This window comes from Corvus brachyrhynchos, unplaced genomic scaffold (genome assembly GCF_000691975.1).
Source record: "Corvus brachyrhynchos isolate BGI_N302 unplaced genomic scaffold, ASM69197v1 scaffold60, whole genome shotgun sequence".
NCBI classification, from domain to species: Eukaryota; Metazoa; Chordata; class Aves; order Passeriformes; family Corvidae; genus Corvus; species Corvus brachyrhynchos.
In genome coordinates this window covers 3538092-3562743 of record NW_008236767.1, presented here as the reverse complement: position 1 = coordinate 3562743, position 24652 = coordinate 3538092, and the positions used below count along the sequence as shown (strand labels likewise).

At 34.9% G+C, this 24652-nt stretch overlaps 1 protein-coding gene across 1 annotated transcript in view; it reads right to left on the bottom strand.

The window, feature by feature from the left end:
* Nucleotides 1-24652, bottom strand: part of SNTG1 (syntrophin gamma 1) — a 330206-nt gene that overhangs the window by 8600 nt on the left and 296954 nt on the right. Inside the window, 3 exon segments of the mRNA XM_008644917.2 lie at nt 1190-1300; nt 13740-13832; nt 18899-19051. Of these exon segments, the coding sequence (XP_008643139.1) occupies nt 1190-1300; nt 13740-13832; nt 18899-19051 (357 nt within the window).

The window sequence follows — 24652 nt, the reverse complement described above, 5'->3', positions numbered from 1 at the left end:
TGAAAGTATCAAAACCATGGTCCTCACATTTTATTGCCATTGATTTAATGGGAATTATATTTAATGGGAATTATATTTAATGGGAATTATATTACTTACCTTTATTTTATTGAGTAAAACATTCAAAATCAAGTAATAGCTGCTGGGTAGAAAATAATTAACACCAAACATAAAGAGACATGGAGGAAGAAAATATAGATGCTTAATGTAGCTATTGGCCTTCAAACTCATAACTGCCCCCAAAACAATGCATTTTTTTCTTTATATAGTTTTTTATAAATGTTATTATTATATGTAGAGTATTTTATATTCTGCATATTTAGCACTTACGGACAATTTATTTAACCATTTCCTTTTTGCTCATGGAACCGTATTGTTATCACATTCGCTCAGCAATTTTGTCTCTGACATGGTGAGGAAAAATGGCTTTATAAAGTAAAGGCTTTAAAAACAAGGCTTAGACATGGACGAGAAAATAGTCTTCAGGTTTACACTAAAATTTGAATTCTAGTCAAAAAAGAACTTTAAGCTGACTCTAAGGCAGTTCCACTTATCACAGACCTGGGGAGATCACTTCTCATATATATTGGGACAGTGAATGCCCTTATCCTCAAAAGACATAAACTGAAGTAAGCATAAATCTCTCACGGCTATAGTTTTCATGAACTAACTCTTCAATCAAAAGCACAACTGAAAATACAACTTTTCTGATTTTGCATTAGAGACAGACACAATGCTTCAGTCTTGTAAGGAAATATATATTTAATCCACTTTTTTTCTCTCTGAGAAACAAAAACAGATTTTAAACCTTTGCTGAGTTTTGTTCCCAGGTTGACTTAAGGATATATTTTCCACCATTTCTTCATCATACAATTATAGGGTGAAAACCACTGTATTGAAGCTCTCAGCTTTATCACAATGACAAAGAGGAGAGTTGGAAAACATGCCTAAACCCATATATCCCATAAATCCTGTATTTTATTATTTTTAAATCTAATTACACCTTTCAAAAGACTTTTAACTAGATAAAAGTAATTTGTTCAGTTTTCTTCAATTTCATTGGTTTTCTTTGCATTCTTTGTGCATTAACCTAATATTTCCAAGTTACTTAGTTTATTACACTCCTCTACTCCCCTAGCTGCTTTGAAAATTGCATATCACCTTTATACAAACAACGTATTATTTTTACCTTCGCTTCAATTTGTTTAGTATCTTGGTTTTGGAACAAAAATTTGATTTTGCTCTTCCCATCATCTGAAGAACCTTTGAGCTGGGAAAACTTGTACCTCCAAAGCACAGCCTAAAGGGAAAAGAATAACAATAAACAAATATAAAAAATCTTACACAAGCAAGTCAATGTAGTTATCACTGAAAATTGCATTAGAAATAGCTGATCTCCTTCCACTTCCACAGGAACTTTTAACACCTCTATGGTACATAATTAAATAAATGTAGTGTTCTGTGGTCAGATGTCCCTTTAATCATACAGATATATTATGCTTTGGCAGTGCTTGAATAACATCTGTCAGACTACATTTTTGAAATTTACCCTGAAATTCCTTTATCTGCATTTAATACTGATTAAACACAAAAGAGAAAGATTTTTTCTTCTGATGATCTGTGGATTACCTACTCTATCTGAAGTGTTGATCTGACATACAAGCCCCCACTTTCCATATTGAAAGAGTCTACTATTAACATAAAGGGCATGTCATACTAAAAACAAATACCTATTTTTAAATGATAAAATATCAAAAGAAAGCTCTGTAATGAGAACATATTTTGAGTTTATTTATGAGAGCTCTAATGTGGAATTTGAGCAAATCATTAATTCTAAACATATCAGTGGCCTTTCAAGTAATTATATTATGAATTGCATTGTCTTGTTGAAAAAGACAGACTGCCTTACAAAATAAATATACAATTAAGAAAATTTACAGCTGTCTAGAAAAACATCTTTTAAAAAACATATCTAGTGTGGATTTATGTAGAAAAACCAGTTTCAAACTACTTTGCTTAAAAATGGAAAAGAGCTATTTTTGTTGCAAAGCTTTTCAACATCATTTAAAGATATCCCCCACCCTCCAGATATTTTGGATTGTTAAAATTTTTCATCGTGATTCCAATAGTATTTCACATAATTAGGAGGTCATCATCACTCACATTGTACTACTGCTTTGATGAACATTAGTTTCACAGGCATTGAACAACACAGAAACTTAAGGCAACTCTCTGGTCTAAGGGTTTGTAAATTATTTCCTCTCAGCAGTGTAGAATGACACTTCCACCTGTGCCCTTAGTCTTTATCTATGAATGATTTACTGTCTACTGGGAATTAAACAGAATATGGGGGAGGTCAAATTTTTAACTGTCCTAAATCTATGGAGGTCCCTTGGCCTCAGGATGTCTTGATCTCTATGTCAATGACTGGCAAAAATCTCAACCCTGCACCAAGCTGAATAAAGTTTGCTGTGTTTGCCTTAGCAACCTGACGAGAAAAGAAACCACAAGGGCAGCATCTTAACTGTGCACTAAACACAAAGCAAGCACTAGAATTTTTCTCCAAAATTCTCTCTATATTGTTGCCCCTTCCAGATAAAAAGAAGAACCCTAGTCTCAGCACCACTTTCATTCTCTGTGTGCATGTGACATCTGCCATAAACAGAGTTAAGGACATTCTGTTACAGATAAACTAGAGGAATTTGGCAGTTTAGGTGAAAATATATCCTATTTGTTTCAAATGTTGTCCTCCTGAGCCCACCAATACCTGCTACAGAAAATAGAATAGTTTCCCTCATCCCTGTGTGTGTGCAATTCCTTTGACCTTGTTTGAGCAAAGATGTTTATTTATATTGTACAAATAGTGAGGTAAGAACAAAACAAAGCAAAACAACCCAGTATATAATATCAATCTGGTAGTTTTATTCCTACCTACTTTGTAAACTCCTTTTTATTTTACAGATCTATGTAACTCAACAAATCTTGCCAGAAGACCAAAACCATTGCCTTTCTGCAGGGACAGAAAATCCACTTAAGTATGCCATTTCCTGGATGAGAAATGTAAAGGCCACTGATTGTCTCTTTATCTCAAGAGAAAACAATCAAAGCAATGAGCTATCATCTTTCTCTTCTCTGATGACCTATGGAGAGGCCAGGAGAGAGATGTAGCATTAACAAGCACCCTTAGATGTGCAGGCAAAATCCCAGAGTACCTGGCCTTATTCCAAGTCAGATTAAGTTGGAATGAAGATGAAGGATGTATAGAACTTTGGTACTTTGACATCTCCACGCAGTTTCGCCATGCATTTTGTTCCCATTTAGAGGAAAGAGAATGACAGTCACACCAAACCACAGGCACAACTCAGGAACACACTTCAATACATGCATAACATTGGTTTTGGACACTCCTACTTGGCAAGGGCTCTTACTTAAGGACACTGCAAAACCAGGTCCATAGTGTGGAGAGAACTAATCCCAACAGAACTGTACTTCAACATCAAGATATTAAAACAAGCTCCTAGAACTGACAGTCTCTGCAGAGACCACTAAATACTCTTCATCTAAAGTGTGAAGAGTAAAAATGCTATTGACAATGCATGAAATGATTCCCACATGAAAGAATTATCTGCTCCTTTTGAGTGTTCTTTAACAAATTGCACACCCTTTCCCTCAAAGATTTCCACACATGGGGACGGTGTTTTACAAAAATAAGAATAGGGAAAAGTGAGTTTCAAGTTACTAAGTCAGGAATACAAAGTAGTTCAAGCTAGTCACCCTGGCTATTTCTTTTTCTAGAGAATCCCTGAATAACAATTCCTACATTCTGGTTTAAACTGGGAAGAACTGGTTCATTATGATAAACTCTGGATGTGTGTCTACTTCAATATACTATACTACATTAAAAGTGTAACAGCTAGCTTAAACCATTTAAACTAGATGTTCAAATTCTAGATAGCAAAAATTGGGTAAATTAGTTAATCATGTGCCCAGTAAGATCGATTTAAATCCTTTCTCCTACAAAGAGGCTGAAGTGCTACCCTGTGTAGCCAGAACTGCACATTTTGCTTGTGTAGCACATGTATCAGGGATGCAGAATGCTGTGACCACAGTCACATCGCTCTTAAAATAAAGAATCTTGGGGATCACTGGATTAATTCCTCTGGTTTTATATGTTCTGAGTGTGGTTCTTTTCTTCTTTTCATTTTCATTGCTGCAAAATCCATAAGCAGTGAACAGGGAACAGACTTATCCTTTTTCAACGACTACTTCATGGTGCCAAAGTAAGAAAGGAGAGACCAGAACCGCTCACCTGAGCACCCAGTTTCACACAAACCTGCAGCTACAGCAGAGACATTAACACATGAGAGACAGAGAGTTTCATGTGTTGTCTTTCATCTTCCTGTGGGCTGGCTTCAGTGTTACAGTGCTCACTGGGGTGACTCTTCTGAATTCTAATTTTAAAGGCTAATTCTCCTGCATTAGTCATAGATATTCTTGGGAATACTGATCAACACCAATGTCACAGTCATTTTTTTGCTCCTCAGAACCATTTGTTGAATGCTTGCCTCAGGAAGTCAACATAGGCTGTTATCATTTTGTACAAATATATATATGTATACGTAGTGACTTTTAACCAATAAGTACACTTGTAAAACATGCTGGCTTTTTCACAAACTGGTAAACACCTAAATCTGCGTCACATAAATTATTTATAGATCAATTTTCAGGAATTATGAAATATAAGCAGAAGTACTTACTGGTTTGAAGGTGCAGTATTACTGATCTCAACACTCATAGGGCTACTTTTAGCTGATAAAACCAGCCTTTTCTCTTCAAGTACTTCCCTCAGTAACTGTGCATAACCTGCATCACTGAGAATATTTTGCAGGTCTAGATACAGTATTTATAGGAAGCAATAAATTTTTGTTTGCCCTAAAATAGATTTGACAAATGGACCAGGTGCCAATTCCTTTTAAAGCACAAATTGCAACCAAATTAAAAAAGATTCTCTTGTAGACAGTGGCATTAATTACTCATGAGAACCCTGACACTCCTTTCAAGTTGTGGCACAAAATGTTATGATGCCTTGATGGAAGATGAAGAGGAAAACTCAGTATGCACTATTTATTGCCTTGAAAAGTGAACTCTCATTTAATGAGTAGAGATAGAATTTGGGAACAGCAGCAAGCAGTCCAATTCAGCAAGAGGAGACCAAGGCATACACTGAAAATACCACCAGCACCACAATTTCCATACTACTAGTGTGGTTGCAGAAAATCTGACATAATTAATCCATGTCTTGAAAAATGCACTGTAAGAAGACAATCTCTTTGAAAAAACACAGCATGTATCATGCATAAAATTGGAAACAACCAGTAAGATATAAATCCTTTTCTCAATTATTATTCATATATTGCTTAGGCTGCTTTTTGCATTTTAAACCATTTAATAAAATGAACTTCAAAGAATACCAGAATGCAATGCAAACAAATAAACTGTGTAGACAAGCAGACAAATTAGATTTAAGACTCCTCTTGAGATGCGATTAAATTATTGTAATAACAAATAATCAAAAAGCAAAATCCTATATTCACTGAAATTAACAGGATTTTTTTTCCTGTGACATATCTGGGACCAAGATTTTTCACCAATACTTTTTAATGAGAAATATTTTATTTATAAGTAATCATCTAGGACTCATTTGTGCTAGTCTTTGCAAACAAATTGCTGCCTATTATCCTCTGCTAGTGTTATTCTGCTATAATTAAAAAAGGATGCTCTCTGTGTATTTTTATTTTATACTTCGTACATAAATGCAACATATAAATGACACATGGAAGAAAAGCTACTGACTTCTATACCTGTAATACAGTCACACAAATGAAGAAAATTATATTGTTTCTATTCTTAGCAATAGTGATAGGTCTAGAACACATATTCTGCAAGGCACCTTAGAAAATACTTTCACATTCATATTCTATGTCAGTTTGCTACTCATTCCCAGAATCTTGGACTAAACCACATAAAATTTTGATGAGGTGACATCAGACAAAATCACTTTCCACCTAGGTAATGGCATCAGGAATGTGGAAATACATCGTAACTGTAACTGTCTTTGTTGGGGCTATGACTAGGAATATTCATCAGGGTTTTTGTTTTGTTTTGGGTCAAGGAGTTTGTTCTAATCCAAAGAGAGACCAGATTATCAAACAAATACAGAATAAATAGGTGACTGTTTTTACTTACCATGCTCTAAGGATAGTCATAGAAATGTGGATGTCTGACTAGTCCATGGCTCTGGCATAGATATATCATTTAGGATACAGAGGGCATTATGCATTGGCACTAGGAAAGAAACAAGAATCTCCAACCAGAGCAGATTTGTGTCCTATGAATTCAGTGATTAACTACCTTCAACTTATTATTTAACAGTTTTGTCTCTTCTGTGTTGAATTATCCACTGTGAACGAACTCTCTTCTTGCAGAAAGACTATTTACACTTAACAAACTTGAGCAATAGTGTTTGCACCACGTAGTACAATGTCATAATTTCACCTGCCAGTGAAGCCACATGAGGAACAGCTGAGGTCACTTGGTCTGTTCAGCCTGGAGAAGAGAAGGCTGAGGGGAGACCTCATCACAGTCTACAACTTCCTTGTAAGGGGAAGAGGAGGGGCAAGCACTGATCTCTTCTCTGCGGCGACCAGTGACAGGACCCAAGAAAACAGCCTGAAATTGTGTCAGGGGAGCTTTAGGGTGGATATTAGAAAAAGGCTCTTGACCCAGAGGGTGACTGAGCACTGGAACAGGCTCCCCAGGGGAGTGGTCACAGCACCAAGCCTGACAGAGTTCAAGTTGTACAACGCTCTCAGGCACATGGTGTGATTCTTGGGGCTGTACCGTGCAGGACCAGGAGTTGTACTTTGATGATTCTTATGTGTTCCTTCCAACTCAGGATATTCTATGATTTTATGAAATACATGTTTTATCTACATACATGATCTACGGAAATCAGAAGCACAATGTCATTCCATTGACATGAATCATACAGGTTTTACTATGTAATAGCAAAAGAAGTTTGGCCTTCAGTAGGATGCTTAAAAAAAACCCTGAATCTGTCAGTGTTTTATAATAATTAGACAGCTACATCCCAGACCACCTCTAAATGGTGGAGTAAACAAAGAAACCATCTTTATTAAGGAAGGGATGTCAGAGGTCACTTTTCAAGTTTTAGTTTCATCAAATCCCTTTGTTGTCTTTTCCATCACACCTTCAGATGTCTATAGCTGTACTTTTTCAACACTACCTTTCTTTTTTTTGACTGATTGGATTATTCTTCCTTTTAGATTCTTAAGGCAATTTTTTTCGTATGTGATCTATATTGCAGAATTATGCTAAACTTCAATGAGAACTTTTCAAGCTAATGCTGTTTGTTGTCTGACTAAAATAGATGATACTCCTACAAGTCAAACTAAATCAAGAGCAGAAGCCCTGTTCCTAAGAATAAAAGTAATTGAGTCTTCAGGCACCTGGGATACACCTTAATTTGTCTGTTTGTCTCATAGCTAATTGAGAAAGATTTCATTCTTGCCAAGTGACACTTTGTCCATAGTTATAGCAGCAGTAGGGAACTGAGTAGGATTAAGATCTTGTTCATGCTCAGTTGTACTGTGTTACTGATCTCTGGAGACTGTCTTACTACAAAAGAATTATGGTCCAAGGCAATTTCCTTTGTCAACTGCTGCAGCTTTATAACTGTAAAGGGAAAGACGGGAGGACACAGAGGATAAAGAACAAAAATGAGACAAAGGAAAAAAGCATGAAAGTCAGCCCTTATAAACTAACTGTTCTTGTCCATTACTGAAATTACATAGAATGTTAGAAGACTACAGTGTATTTTCTTGGTACTGATGGATGACCTACCAAAATTTGTTTCTACCCACAGAACATAAAACTGTATGAAGCATGCTTGATGGCTTATATTAAAGTTATAGTAGCTATTTGTTCAGCATTTCAACTTCTAAGCATGGAATAAATATTTTTTTGCAAGAGTTATATCATTAAATCTCCATCTTGCAGTGAGCCTGGTTTCTTCCTGCCTTCCCTATTACTGAAATTTGAATATCAAGAAGGTTTTTATATGCTGTTTTATCTCAATATACTGTATATGTATTAGTTGCATAAAGAGACAGACAAGGTATGTATCCCTAGAAAACATGGGAGTTTATTCATAAAGAAATTAAGAGAAATACTGCTCTGTGTGATTCAGTAGTCTTTTGGTATGGAAATAAAATTAAGGATATTTGCAATGCTATTTATTGTTCATGGTGTATTCTCTGTTTTGGGGAAATACTCAGGGTTTCTGCAAGAGAACAGAGGACAGGTACACTGAGCTTTGTTCATGGGCACCTTGTGGGCCGTTGCAGAGCCTTTTCTTACTTTGTTCTAACACCATCATATAATTCAGCAGCACCTTAATTTATTTTCAATCCTACAAGGGATGATTTTTTTCTCTTCTGGCAAATATATTTTTTTGACGCTGCTTTAATGAGCAGTAAATGTGATGGAGTACAGACACAGCACTTTGTTCAGGTAGGTATATGGCAATGTATATTCCCACCAACACACAAATATATTATTAGTAGAATTTATGATTTAAATAAGCACATTATAGAAAAAAAATTAATGAATATGTCAGTAAAACAGAAATATATATATAATATACATATTTCCATGTATATCCACCCATCTACTTGAAGCGTAGTCCATTTTTTTTATGGAAGCATATTAAGAATCAGTTATTGAGAATGGCAATGGTTTATAGTAGTAGTTTTATGCATTGGATCACTTTCAGAATAGTAGTTATATTAACTTCTGTACATGTCTTGTTATTCTGTTTAATCAGTCTCCATACTTAATTCTTAAGGTGGCTATAGTGGCTGCAAAACCTTATTTATAAATGCTCATCATAATATCCATGTATGTCCGTACCTAACACAAATTGCCCATAAAAGAGTTACACTTGTTCATTAAAATATTTATGTCTGTATACTAGCTAATGTTAGAAAAATTTAGGACATGAATGCTGGGATGTAGTTGTGCAGGACTAAGAAAAATGTTTTCCCCAGTAAACACTGATACACAATAAAGCAAAAATGACCTAGGATAAAATTTGGTATATAACTTCTAAGAACTGCCACAGAACTTTTTGCATCTTTTTAGAATTTTCATGTTTTAAAACCAAATAAACAAAACATTTAGCATATGGAACATCATTGGTGAAAAATTATGTCTGGAGTAGACGCTGTATACTAAGACACCTTGTAGTGCAAGGAGTAACTAAGCAGAATCTGGAAAATGTGATTAAGGCAGAAAAGAAAATAAAATATCTAAATGGTATTCACAAAGATTTGTTAAATTCACTTTTTGTAGAATACTAGCAAGGAAGAAAGAGGGAAGTTCAGTAAGGGGGCTATTTGACATCCTGTATTTCAAATAAAGAAATTGTGTTATTCATTATTCAAATAATGAAATTGTGTTAAAGCTGGTGGACATTTTTTGGAAGAAGTCTCCACTGGAAGAGATGCTTGGGGGAAACTCCCTATTGATCAGAATTACATTTCTGTGTATGCCAACACAGAAGGCAGGTGGCTTTTTGACTCCAGGTTTATAACCACCACAAATGAAGGACTACATCGCAAAAATAATCATAATCAAAGATTTCTAGTGTTGGCTTGGGCTGTGTGTCACAGTTTGCTTTCAATCCATACATTGCTAATAAAAGATGGCATCTTGCACCGGAGCTTTGGCTCTGAAAAGTGCTGCAGAAGAACAAGGGTGCAAATATATTTGTCACTACTTTTTAAGGTGCAAGGAGAAAAATTACTTTGTGTCCAAAATTCTATTTGGTAGTTTACAAACTACTGAGCTGAATTGAGAACTAATTTTCTGAAATGTTTGAACAATCCAATTTAACCAGTCTTAAAAACTGTTCATTCTCCTTTCAGGAAACTACAATGGCTTGTTATAAAGCATCATACCAAAATAGTCTAAATGACAAACTATTGTTGACTCTATGAGCTATCAGTCAGAAAATGAATAAGAAAAAGCAGAGAATATGCAGCAGAAACAGCTATGATTTATGCCAGTGCTGTTATAATCACATCACAGCACAGATTTTTTCTGAATAACTAAATTTAATACTTTGTGTACTCATATTCATCATAGGTCTGTGCAGACACAGAAAAAATGTTTTTATCTAATTATGATGTGTTTGACTTGAAATACATTTAGCACAGATGACAGTTTTTAACCACTAATTTCAATTTACATAGTTAAGTATTATTTAGGGATTAAATGACAGCAAACAAGGAAACAAGCCTACACAGCGTTCTAAGGCTTTTGTCTGGAAATCATACACATAATGAGAACCACTACCCCTTACAAACTTTTTCATGAACATTGGGGGTCTGGAATTTAGAACATTTATGAAATTTTGACTGCAACTTGTCAGGCATGTTGGACAAAATCTATTAACTTACTTGAAATGTGAGACGAAGAAACAATTTAAATATTGTTGCACTGCTAAAATAACTGGAACATTTGAATAAATGTTAAAATCATGAGTTAAAGAACTTGGCTTTCTTCATTTCAGTTCATTAGTAACTGTGCACTTATAAAGACAATTCACAGTCAATTCATTAGGAATTAAGAAAGAAAACTTAAAATACCATGAGCACAGTATTAAGTATAATATTTTCATCGTCTGAAGATTTACTGAAGATACCATTGCAACAAAATATAAGACAGGACTTCTCAGAAACTACTTTATTTCCAAAACTACTTTGTTTTTGGAGACCTCTGTGTTCTGGGAAACATGAAAATGTTGTAAAAAAATACGAATAAAAAACCCATTCAATGATATTCAGTAGATCTGTCCTCCAAGTACTTGTCCAAGACCCCCCATGAATTCATTAAAATATCTTGCATCTGCAGGGTTATTCTCTGTGTTATTCTCAGAGAAGTACTGAATGATGAACAGTTCAATCTGACACTGAACTCTGAAGGCTATGGAATATGGCTTTAAGTTAATCTTTACCCAAAAAGGTGTGGTTGAATTTGATAGGAGCAGTGGCAAAATAACAGAAGAGAACATGTACAGGAGGAGGACCACTAAGATGATCAGAGGGTTGGAGTACCTCTTCCATGAAGGCAGGCTGAAAGAGTTGGGGCTCTTCAGCCTGGAAAAGAGAAGGCTCCAGGGAGACCTTATTGCTGCTTTTCAAAACTTAAAGGATGCTTGTACAAATATGGCGAAAGAGTTTCTACCAAGGCCTACAGCGACAGGACAAAGGGACAATGTTTTTAAAGCAGAAGAAGGGAGAGTTCAGATTGGACATAAGGTTATATGATGAGGGTGGTGAGACAGTGGAACAGGTTGCCCCAAGAAGCTCTGGATACCCCATCACTGGAAGTGACAAGATAATTGTTTGTACTGGTTTTTCAAATACAAATTGTAAAAAAATCCTAAAACTTATAAAGAATTATAAGTAAGTATCATTTTCATGAATGGTATGATATTTAAAATAATGTTTTTGTCTTTAATACTGAGTATGTTAATTCATGGGACAATTGATAGGACTTTTGTACAGTCTTAATTCACAAATGTATATGTAAATATTAATAAGAAATGGATTACTTGATTTAAATCTTTTTCATGTTTTCCTTGTCCTGCAAATTGGTTTCCATTTTTAATTGCTTTCTCAGATAATTTCTGGAAAACAGATTTTGATTTCCTGCTTCATATGAACATCATTAGGAAGAGAAATAACACTTTTAGCTTAAGAGACAATACAGGTCTACTTTACATTTCAGTATATATGAGATTAGCAATATTGTTGAAGACCATTGCCAGCATAGACACAATTTACACTTGTCATGATCATAATAAAAATATCTGAATAAATTTTTGGCTAATCTTCATCTTTGCATAAAATGATGGAGAGTAGGTAATGCTTTTTGTATTTAGGCACCCACTAAAACTTGGTTGACACACTTAGATTTCAGACATTTCACCCTATGGCTTGTTTGACAATTTTAACTGTAGCAGTCACTTGGCAACAGATTATGTTGCTTTCTATTGTATTGTTTCTTTTCTTTTCTAATGCAATTGCCATCCTTATCTCACACTGCCTAATGCCTAATTACCTAACAAAACAATGTCTTTTTTTTTTATTTGTGGTGTAATGCTTTATTCTAACATACAATACAGTACATATAATACAAGAAGTAATGGGTTCAAACTGAAAGGGTATATTTAGGTTAGATATACAAATGAAATTCTTTACTCTGAGGGTGGTGAGGCACCAGAACAGGTTGCCCAGGGAAGCTGTGATGCCTCATCCTTGGCAGTGTCCAAGGCCAGGTTGGGTGGGGCTTTGAGCAACCTGGTCTAGTGGGAGGTGTCTCTGTCCATGCAGAGGGGTTGGAACTGGATGATCTTTAAGGTCTCTTCCAACCCAAACCATTCTATGATTCTATAATTACATACTTATGTATTATATAATGTATATATTTAAAATATTATTGGAGGGTGGGTGGGGGAAAACCGCTTTTTTTTTTTTTTTTAACTGAGCTACTGCATCTTAATTCTGATTTTTTGTGTAATACCTTCTAAACTGATAGCTGCATTTCATTGATGAATTGTACAAGACTATTTGCTTAACAAAAAGAAACAAGGTTACATAAGTACTTGAATTTAAAATTCATCACTTTGTGCAAAAAAACAGTGGAACGGAGAAGCGGGAAGAATAAAAGGGTTTGGATTAGTGGAATAATGCGGTGGGAAGGATTGCCTTAAAATAGAGCATAGGAGCAAATTGTGGAGTCAAAAGGACATCTTCAACAATTGGTGGTGACAATGTTGCAGCATCTCAAAGGAAAATAGGTATTGAGGAGAAGTGGAACTCAGAAGAAAGATTTCACCATTTCATTCACAAGAAAGATTCTACCATTTACCAGCAGTGTCTAGTAGTAGCAGTAAAGCTTCTGACATTCTAGGACTTGACAGCAATTAGTGCAAATGTCAACACATGACATACTCAGGGTCTCAATGATTTTACTGAGACTTGGCCACGCAATAATATAATATGGAAATTGAGTCCATACTATTCACTTGATAAAACAAACTCTTTCATCAGTTGTACTGAGTTGTTTTAAGGCTGACAGGAAAAGCTGATGGGTGAGACATATAGGCTATGGTTGATTTATCTTTTTACAGACACCTGAACACCAATAGCTAAAATATTGTGGAATTGCTGTAATAGCACACTCTCATTTCCACAAAACAATAGAAGAGAATGGAAGATTATTTTCAAAGCTCACAGATGAGATTGAAACCAAGAAAATTATCTTTTCTCAAAACCAAGGAAGCACCAGCAAAAAAACCATCAAACTGAATCAGTATGGGCTTTCATGTGAAATTCAAGAATAAAGATCTGATGTTTGTTTCAGATTGATATCAGTACTGGCTTTTCAATAACAAGCACATCACAGAATACTACTTCTCACATAATTAGAAATCAGTCCTGAATTTAGACTACAGCATGAGAGATTTGACAAGAGATGATCTGTTTCTATAACAAAGAGAAGGATATCTAAAAGATGTACTACTTATCTCAAAATATTAGAAATAACAAGGAATAATAGTAGTGTGATGAAAAAAAGTCTCAGAACTTTACCTTTGTGGCAGCATCAAAACAGACAAAGCCCATGCTAAAATCGATGGTAAGTCCCATAAGGTGACTCTCTAAAACACAGGCATATGTCTTGCACTGTAAAAGAAAAATCAGAGAAGACACAAGACATTTCTTAGTATTTTTTCTAGGACGTCTATTTCTGAGTCTTTATTCTAATGTTTATGTATCTCAAAATTATTATCAGAACTAAGTCGTTTCTGTGTATATATGTCTATTTATTGCCAGTGTATTTCAAATCAAAGGATTTTAATGAGTGATGAAGTTGTCTAAGTACTATGAAAACAGGCTTTGCTTCCATTAGGGAAGAAATGAAAGAGGCTCGGAATTGCCTTAGTGGCTTACTAATAACATTTTCTAAAAGGGAAGTTTTATTATTTTCAAACCCCCTTATTTGGTTTTCATACCCAGTAACAACTTCTAAGATTAATATGTTCCTTTTATCTTTTCAAGAAAAAGAAAACGCATATGTAAAGTATCTCTGTATGCTGTTTCTTGTGGTTTTCTCTTGTCCTAAATCTCAGGGAAAAAGCTAATATTTCATACCATTTAGCAACTGATGTAATTATCTGAAATATGTTCTTTTGCTTCAGCTAGTGGACCAATATATCTCAAAGGTTTCTATGAGAAACCTTGGAATTCTGAAAGACTCTCTCATTCTATAATTTTTAAATATATGCATCTATTTATTCCCATAATGTCACACACTGTGAGACATTTATCAGTGTAATTTTCAGGATCAAAACTACTGCTGTGCTTGAAGGCTGACTACAGGTACAAAATGACAGACTTGTCTTTTTCATCTATAATGTGTCAGAAAATCAAAATATAAATTGTAAACATGGGAACAATGTGGGTTAGTAAATTGTCAGTATTACAAAAGAACCTATGATTATCTTTGGCATTTTGATTATCAAGGATAAATCACATGCCTTCACTCATATATTCTTTGGGAGGGCTCTTGGATTCTAGGTGGTCCTCCTCAGAACACAAGAAGCTGGAAGGTGCATTAACAGCTTCTAAATAGAAAATGTTATGAAGGAAAATTGAAAAATTCGTACTTAGTGTTTATATTAATGAAAAAAAGTGGCTTTTTCTTTTTCTTCTTTGATCAGCTACACCATAAAACTGCTATGAATATGTAAAATTTGATTGTAAAACAGTGTTGAAAAAGAAGAGGATATTGCCTTTGGTACTATCTCATTAGTAGAAGAAAAAGTGCAGATTAATATAGTTCACAGTTACAGTTAATTAAGTCAAATATGCAAACATTTTCAAGTTTTGCATGCAAAGTAAAAAATGTACAGTTATGTGGAATTATCTTGCAAACATCTTACAAGATGCAAATTCCATTTTTATTTGCAAACGTTCAAGATCTGGAACAGACTCAGAGCCTTTACTGGAAATTAAATTTGGCAAAGAAAATGTGTATCAGATTTAAAACACATATTGTCATGTAAAGTTATCTAACCTCCCACCCCAACACCAGAGGCCAACCTACAGCGTGCACTACAGCACCATGCTGAGCTGGCACAGCTCCCTCTGTTTAAGCCCAGCACTGTGCCTGTCTAAATAGCCTCACTGGGAACTTAAGATTTGTGAAAAACAGGCCATAGCAGCCTTGGTTCAAGGCTGCACTGCAAAAGTGACCTGTTTCCCAGACTGAAGGATATTTCCACAAAAGGCAGTGCACAATTTGTGGAGAAATATCCTCTAGTTCAGCTCGGTGTAGTTATTTACAGGAAGAAACTGCGCACTACTAGCAGCAGCTGATTCTTTAGTCATTCTTTACATATAGAAAAGACCATTCCACACCCTCAGACTATGATGTTCAAAACAATTTAGAGAAGAAAAAACATGAGAATAACAAAAAAGATCTCCAGACACTGAGAATTTAGTTTCTTTGGGGAAGAATGTCCCTTGGTTTTTGCAGGTGTTGTACACACTTGCATATGATTCTGGTGACAGGTCAGAGTAGGCATGTGAACCTTCAGACACTAGTAAACTCTTGTAAGACTTTTCTCATCTTTATTTTCTTTAAGCTGCCTTTTAATTCAGATATTTGGAGAAAAGAGAAAGGCAAAAATTGTTATCAAGATACATTTAAAATTTCTTACACATTTAACATTTTAAAACTTTAAAAGTGACCATGAATAATATATACTGTGGATGTTTGGTTTTGGTTGCTGATTTCTCATAAGAGCTCATGAAAACCTCATCAGAACTGAAGCATCCCCTTCCCAAAAGAAGCAGAACACACTTCAGAAGTCATTTGCTGTTCTTCCACAGAATATGGAATGTTAACTTTGGTTTATTAATAATTCAATGGGTCAGGCAGAGGCTGAAGGAGACAACTCGAAGTTGTTCCTTAAATACTATTCCTTCAACACACACAGTTTAAATTATGGAAAGAACAATACATCGTGAACTTCATCTAAGCCATCTCTGAAGCTGAAATAAAGTGTAATATAAATCTAAGACTTAGTTCAGACTTTCAGATTCAACTTCAATGGAAACATATGTTAAAGTACTGCAATATAAACCAGCTTAAATAATAATCCTTACATTAGAAAGCAAACAACTATAATACAAGCAAGGACAGCAAGAAAAAAATTCATGATGGAAGAGGTGAAAACTTTAGCTTAAAGTAACAAGAACACAAAAGGAATGTGACAGTCATATATATAATTGCACATCATTATGCAAGCTATAGTAGTCTCAGATTCTTCATGCAAAAATGTTGTGACACAGTAAGGAAAAAGGATTTTCATTTCAACTAATTTTTTTTAATAGGTGATTATGAAAATGGATTATCATCACTTACTACACTACAAAACTAATTTAAGAGTGACTGTAACACACCAAAATGACTCCACTGTATTATTGCACCATGTTATTGCTAAATTATTATCAACTTGACTATGCCTCCTCTAATACATTTCTTTTCTAAGAAAAAGCAACTGTCTATTTTTTGTTTTAGATATACCTCTGGCAGAAGCTATGAATTAGGCTGAAACAGAATTCATTATATATTTACAGTGAGGCATTTAAAAAATACTTAAATTTGTTATATATTCTTTGGAGTTAGATCAGAATTGGCCCCTCATTAAACTCTTCTGGAGGTTATAGTCATTGAGTAATAGTTACTATTTGTATGATTATGTACTAGCACACAACACAGTTGAAGAATTTTAAATGGCAGTTTTAAACTGCAGTTATATTTTCAAAATTATATGATTTCATTGTAAGAGAAACCTACTGGATTAGCATTCACTTTAAATATGAATATTCATATCAATACAAATTTTGGCATAAACCAGAATTTTAGTAAAAATGTACAGTTGATACCTTAATTTTGAACCTGTCACCATTTTTTTTTCTCAGAGAGAAATGAAATAACTTGTTGGAGATAAATTATAGCACCAGATTTTATCTGCATCTGCAAGTTGGTAGATGAAAGCAGTAATGGATTGCTGAGAGAAAAATGAGGACGCCAAACACAGTTATATTAAAAATATTCTAAACTTTTTTTCCAAATCAAGATATAGAAAATAAAAAAAGGTGTAATAATAAGTGTGAGTTCCACAATAATATTCTATCATGAGAAGCTTGTTTGTCCACTTTCACAGATCTGCTGTAATCAATCAATCAATCAATCAATCAGGAAATCATTGCTTTGAGTTCTTAATTGCTACTTTGAATATCAGGAGAGAGAAAATTAAGTGAAAAGATTAAGATTAATCTGAGGTTAAGGTTATTAAGGAAATTATTTTCGAGAAGCATGAGGGCAATTTGAACAAATGTAATTCTAAAACCCAAAAGAAAAATCTAAACTAGGAATGCTATAGTATGAATCAATCTCAAAGTAGAACAAATATGAGGTAGCTTCTAGGATAAAATTTATTCAAGAAAAATGCCATATATTCTTTTACTGATGGCACAGCAGTGCTTCTATAAAGTATGTTGCAGTTAATTATATAAGAAAGACAAAACCACTCAAATATTTAGTGGCAGAGGACATATATTGTTGCAATTTTTACACAGAAAAACTAGTCTTAGATTTTTCAGGATGTAATTACAGTGCAAAAGGTAAGAATAGTTTCTATAAAAGGTAACAGAGTACATGAACTTACAAGAGAAAAGCTGAACCTCCTCTGACTTCTCCTAAACAGAGATGCTGTGCATTAAAACTGACAGCAGTGTAGTTTTTGCAAACTGGATCATCATCAGTATATACCAGTTCAATCCATCTGCATGTGGTGGCTCACAGGTCAGAAAAGGGGTAATATACTACTAACTAACAATTTGTCTGAATAAAAACATGTCAGTGCTTTCATTCCCAGGAGAAAATGTGTGAGACAATACTTGCACAGGCTAATATGCTAATATGGCTTGGGTAAGTGTGTAAAACTCCTGGCAACACCAATGAAAACTGTTCTAACCATATGAATATATCACAATTAGAAAATCAATATTACAATCAGGATTAGGTGAATTATAGTTGTGGTGGGTGGCTTTGTCAAAAAAGTCATGACTTTTTGGTCATGTGAGAAAAACAAATCTATCTTTAAACATTCTGATATATAATTTCTCTATAAAAAGTCACTATAATCTGTAGCAGAATGTTATCCATCTCTGCTCATCTGACCATCGAGTAAATATAAGGAACAGGAAATGTGTGAAGAAAGAATAATGCAGCTGAGGTACAATTTTGTCCTTGCTTGTATCCAGTAAGTACTTCACTCAGTGTACTCTCATTCCCGGTATTACAAGGACAACTTAATTCCTGAAAGGTTCTCTTGTGATATTTAATAACAAACAAGGTAGCATGTAAGCCAGTAAGAATATCTAAACAGCTGGATTTTGTCCTTGACCTACAGATTGTTTTTCCTTGTCTGTCCATGAACTTCAGTTAACAAATATGTATCACATCGTCATAATAACTCAAAGATTGTATTTCAGGTGATCTCTTCTGAGCATTAGATTGCAAGCTGTTTGGGTAGACCAAAAGCAATTACTTATATAAAACAATAATAACTTGAGAGCTGCAGAAGGTCATAAAATTTTTTTAATTGCATCAATATTTCATATGGGCTTAATTTGGTAATGTACCAAAAGACGATCACCAAGGCAGTTGTTCTCACCTGTATCCGTTCAACTTCTAAAAAAGTTGCTGTTTGGAAGGCTTTTTCCCATAGTGTTAGGTCGGACTCTAGTTCCACAGAAAAGTAAAGATCTTCTCCAGACTCAGACTGGACACTGAAGCAATGTTTCCGACGGTCCAGTAGATCACTGTCCTGATGAAAACCTGAAGTTATATAATCTGGCATACATCAATTAATATTTTTAATTGCAAACATTTATGCCTCAAACCCAGCATTTTTAAATGGCATTTTAAATGACAGTAGTAACTACCAAGAGCTGAGGAACTGAAAATTAGAGGCTTGGTCTAAACACTGATATTTCAATGAATTTTAAGAAGGATGCCTATATTCAGAATGGTATGGGACAGCATATCTCTGGCATTACCTTTAAATATTTTAACAAATCACTTCTCAAAAATGTTATCAGCTATACACTTTTAGATTAGATAAATTCTATGAAAGTTTTCCACTTTCTATTCACATGAGGAACACAAATATCAGCTATTTGACTCACACACTCTACTCTGGAAGGCTGGTCAAAGGAAGACTTTTATTTTAAGAAGTATGAAAAGTCCATATGTTCTATTTTCTTTATAGAGGCTAGGGAAAACAAGTTCATATTTCTGGAAGCTTACAAAATCCAACATAAAATTTGTCCTTAAATCGACACTGCCAGGAGAGACTATAGTGGCTGCCCATGGTTAGGATTCTGGCTTTGGTCCTGGAGGAGAAAATTACTTTTGGCTTTATTTTCAACATAACATCACACAATAGATATGAGGTTACAAATATTTAATAATTAATGATTGCTGCATTTGTAATTGGTACTAAACCAGAGAATAAGCAAGCTAATCAGGAAATCCATTCATTAAAAAGATTTCAATTTTTAAAAAAAAATTATTTATTTAAGACAGGATGCTTTAGGCTAAAATTCTGGCGCATAACTTGTTCTTGTGAAAAATAGGTTTGCAGAAACAGGTTTAATTAATTTAGTCCCTGCTACATCAAGGAAGCTGCCGCAAGTCACAAGCTCACCAGCTGTCCTCGCCAATACATCTGGAAATTTGGGTATAAGTAGCCTGCATGAAATTTCCACAAAGCTACCCCATAACAAAGGGCAGAGTTAAGTTCAGTAAAGGAGACTCACGGGACAGTATTGCCTTCTGGTTATACACAACTTGAACAGAACAAGGGGAGCACAATCAGCTGAAGCAAGCTGGAAGAGCAGCTTACATTGCTCAAGTCAGTTCTCCCCGGGGCAGAGAACCAGGAACTTAAGCTGATTGAGAACAAAATATATAAAACAGGAACCTGTCTGAAGCTATCACTGTCAGGTATTCAAGTAGGTAATGGGAGACCAAGCAGTACTTTCCCCTTTCCATTCATTCAGTAGAAATGTGACAGACTTGTTCAAGAAAGCCAGTACAGGATGCATTCATGAATGCTTCTGGTTCAAGCCTGCTTTACAATTTCTAGAAGAATCGGCTCTTTGCAATCACCTTGACAAAAACAAGTTGCTAGGATGTTAAAATGACCAGTCAGTGTGGAAAAATCTCCTTCCTTACTTCCAACAAATCCTAAGCGTCGTAGCTCTACTGTGTTAAGTCATGTATGAAAAAAATCAGCATGAACGTTTGATCTTAAAAGACAGCATTTCAAAAGAAAATATATTTTTCCAGACTTTTCTTCTAAATATTCACAGGGCTGTGTAGTTGAACCAGTTAGGTGTAGCTCAATAATAGTCTATGTCCTATCAGAAACACTGTCTCTTTTTTCAGTATCTCTTTTTTCTCTTTTTTCCTTTCCATTCAGGCCTTTCTTCCAAAACTGAAGTGTCAGTTCTGTTCACAGTATGTCCTGACCAGCATTCAAAATAGATGTTATAATATCCAGGTTGTTGTTAAGGACATTTATGCTCCATTGCACACACAGCCTGAAAGCACACAGAGCAGCAGCACTGTGACAAATGTTTAACCTTGTGGATATGTGTAGCAACATAAAGCACAGTGTCGTAGAATGGCTTGGGTTGGAAGGGACCTTAAAGATCTTCCAGCTCCAACCTTTTATGGTTGTGAAACCTTTCACTTGACCAGGTTACTCAGAGCCCCATCCAGTCCGGCCTTGAACACTTCCAGGGATGGGACATCCATAACTTCTCTGTTCCAGTGCCTCACTACCCCCACAATAAGGAATTTCTTCCTAACATCTAGTCTAAACCTACTCTCTTTCAGTTTGAAGCCATTCTGCCTTGTTTTGTCACTACATGCACTCGAAAAACGTCCCTCTCCATCTCTCTTATAGGATCCCCTTAGGTACCGAAAGGCTGCAATAACTTCACCCTGAAGCCTTCTCTTTTCCAGGCTGAACAATCTCAATTCTGGATGAATAAAAGCATTGGAAAACCCTCACTCCTCCAGGGAAGAAAAGCTACTTCTTTTAGTATAACAACACTTCTTGTCTAACAGGTCTTAAATGGGGTCTTGAAATCCCTGTGCTTCCAGAACTAAACCGGATTGAATGGGCCTCTTGGCCCATAACCCAAAGGACCCATTCAGCATGGACTGTGGCAAGACTCATGTGTAAGGTACATGTATTTCCTGGGGAAGGTTTCAGTCCTTCATAGCTACAACCTCAGAAGAAACTAAAAATATTTTGAACTCATCTTTACCTATTCTTGACAAAGTTAGTAGAGAATAAGCAATTATTAGTAATGCAGGTTCTTAAAGTTTTTCTGAAACATGACTATGGCTCTATGTGGGATCATAGGAATCACTGTCATTAAAGTAACTGAAGTAATAACCCCTGTTTTCAAATGGGAGGGAGCTTAGTGCATGGCTCAGTTCCAGAATGCATATCTCTATTTAGCTGGGCACAGCTAAGGTTTGATGCTTTTAAATTACACTCTTAGACTCTTCCAGTCTTACAGGCTTTTTTTGTCTCCTATTGAGAAGAGTATGCTGTCAAGGAAAAAGGAAAGAGTTATTGCATAGACTGTGAAAAACAAAATGTTATAAGTTGTACTGAGATTGGTCTCTGTTAAAAAGCGTTTGAAAAATGCAAAAATCTCTGGAGGCTTTGAAGTGACTAAATAAAAACCTGTTTATTTTACTATCGACATTGCTAGTAATAATTGTACTAGATTTTTCTAAGCATTACATCAAACCTAGATGATGAAAAAAGAAGAGTTAAATGGGATCTACAATAATTATCCAGGTTTTTGCTACTTATGTATGAAAATGAGAGCATGCTTTGATTTAGGAAAGACCTAATCACTACTAGGTAACACTTCCCCTCAGTGTTTTGCATATAAAAAGTTTAGAATATTTCAACTACTACATTATATTGTGACAAACAGTACACATAATGGACTCATTTATTATTGAAATTTACATTCTGTGAAGTTCTTATTCAGAATGAAAACAAAATTCAACATTTCCACAGAAATAATAATTTAACCAAATAATAATTTCAATTTGTGATTAGCTCTTATGGATATACTTGTGATTTTGATATCAACATCTATGGTTAAGCCCATGGTAAGAGAAGTGTAAGTCAAAGAAATTTAAATGATGTATTTTAGTTTTTCCAAAATTGCTAACATACATATGAAGTATTCCTTTCCTTCTTAGTGGTATTCCATTCTGTTTGTGAAAACAGTTATGTGCAAGGTTCCCTTTAGTGCTGCTTCTGCAACTTATTCTGCTTTTTCTGCAAGATCTTTCTTTAGTTTTGCATTTCTTTTCAAGCATTAAAAATCTGTATTCTGCATTTATAGAATCTCATAATTTGTACAATGGATAACTGGACAAAACAATATGTAGGCAAAGATAAAAGATAGCTATCCAAACGTCCTTATACAGGCAGGAATTTAAAGCAATTTTATTTTTTAAGGAATCCAACTGAAAATTGTTCAAAAGTCCACTAATTTAAAATAAACTTGTCAGGAGTCTCAAAACCAGGTCTGGATTAAGCAGGAATCTTCATTAACTGCCTTTTAAGAAACCACTACTTCAACTAAAATATAAATGTCATTCTACCCATTTAAGCATTTGCTATGACCCTGTATTTTTATATTCACTTACTAGTCAATGAGGGACACAAGCCAATTTCATGTTGACTTTTTAAGAACCCTTTCATACTGTTAATGATTAGTTGTACCATTTGCCCCTGATGTTCTCGTTGTGAATTAATAAAACTGTCTGAAGAGAAGCACACACAAAACTTTTACCAGGATGGGCTGTGAGGAAAGACCTTGGCTTACACCCAGCTTCAGGGTAATCCAGCATCTCTGCTGACAGGACAGTATGACTCCTGCTTGCCTAATTAATAATGATATCCATGTTAAGTGAGAGTAATAAATTTGTCCATGGGAACTAAGCATGGCTCATTAGGCAGGTCCTTTCAAATTAAGGCAGAATGCTTCTTTATCACTAAGTAGTGACTTCACATTCTCTTCTGCAGAGGTAATCTCTTCTCTTTTGTAAGACTGCTCTCTCCAGAAGCAGCACTGCTTCTTTTTGATGACTTGTGTCTTTTCATTTTAAGTATGATGAGTGCATTAAATATTCATATTTTGGGTATTATTTAAATCTGCTAATATTGTGATGGTCAGTGAAAGTTGAGTTGTTCTATTCTACAAGGCTCTGTGCAATAGAAAACAAAGCTTGATCTGTCACTTTCATGCTCATGGAGTGATTTTTACCAAGGAGGTGCTCAAGAACTGTCTGGAAGTCTGATCTACCTGTGAAGTTACATGTAATATACAGTGGCATATGTATTTGGCCACGGAACTGTAAATGTTAGTGACACTGGCAAACAGTTTTTGACATGAACAACAATTCATGTAAGAGGTTCAAAACCATCCTACATAGACAAAATAGACTTTGACTTTCAAGAATATTTTATTTCAGTTGTTTAAATGAGGTAAATGTTTACGTCTCTCATATTAATTATAATAGTTCTTCAAAACACATAAATGAGAAAACAAACAAAACCTGTTTTCTCTGTTGACTAGTTTAGGCAGTTCCGCAGAAAGAAATCTGTCCTATCATAATCAAGATTCAAACCTAGCACCTAAATCCTCTCAAGATAAAAAGCATTCTCTCATGCAATAACTCCAAAGCAACTGTAAAAATGAATCACATCCTGCCTTCACCCTTGCTGGCACCAGTGCCCCGATTGTTTTACTGCTTGTGTCTCCTTTCACTGATCAATTCTGGCTACATAAACATACATCCTTCTTTCTAAAGGCATATAATGATCTACTTCTTTAGCTGGAATTTAGGGAACACTTTGCTTGAGCATCACCATTAGTTGCTATGGTGATGGTTCTAATAGCCTTTACAGGCAGTAGGGAACAGATTCACTCCAGAGTGAAAAAAGGTACAGCTTCTCCAACATATCCTCATTACTCAAGAAATAAAGAAAAAATATCCATGTAGGCATGTGTTTGTACATAGCTCATCTTATTTGGACCCCTGAATTTTATTGTTAAGAAGTGTAAAAAAAATATTGAAATTGCAGATATGTATATACACACACACACATTTAAGTAAACACAGAATTGCAGCTAAACTAAAACTGGATAGAATATATTTTCATGTTCAGATTTTACAAAAAATATGTTTACTCAAGGGGAAAACTGTTTATAATTGCAGGATAAATTTTACTTTCAATTAAATTCCCATTAGAAAGATCTGTCTGATGGCTGGAGAGAAATAGAAAGGTTCATTCCCTGTAATCTATTAGGTTCAG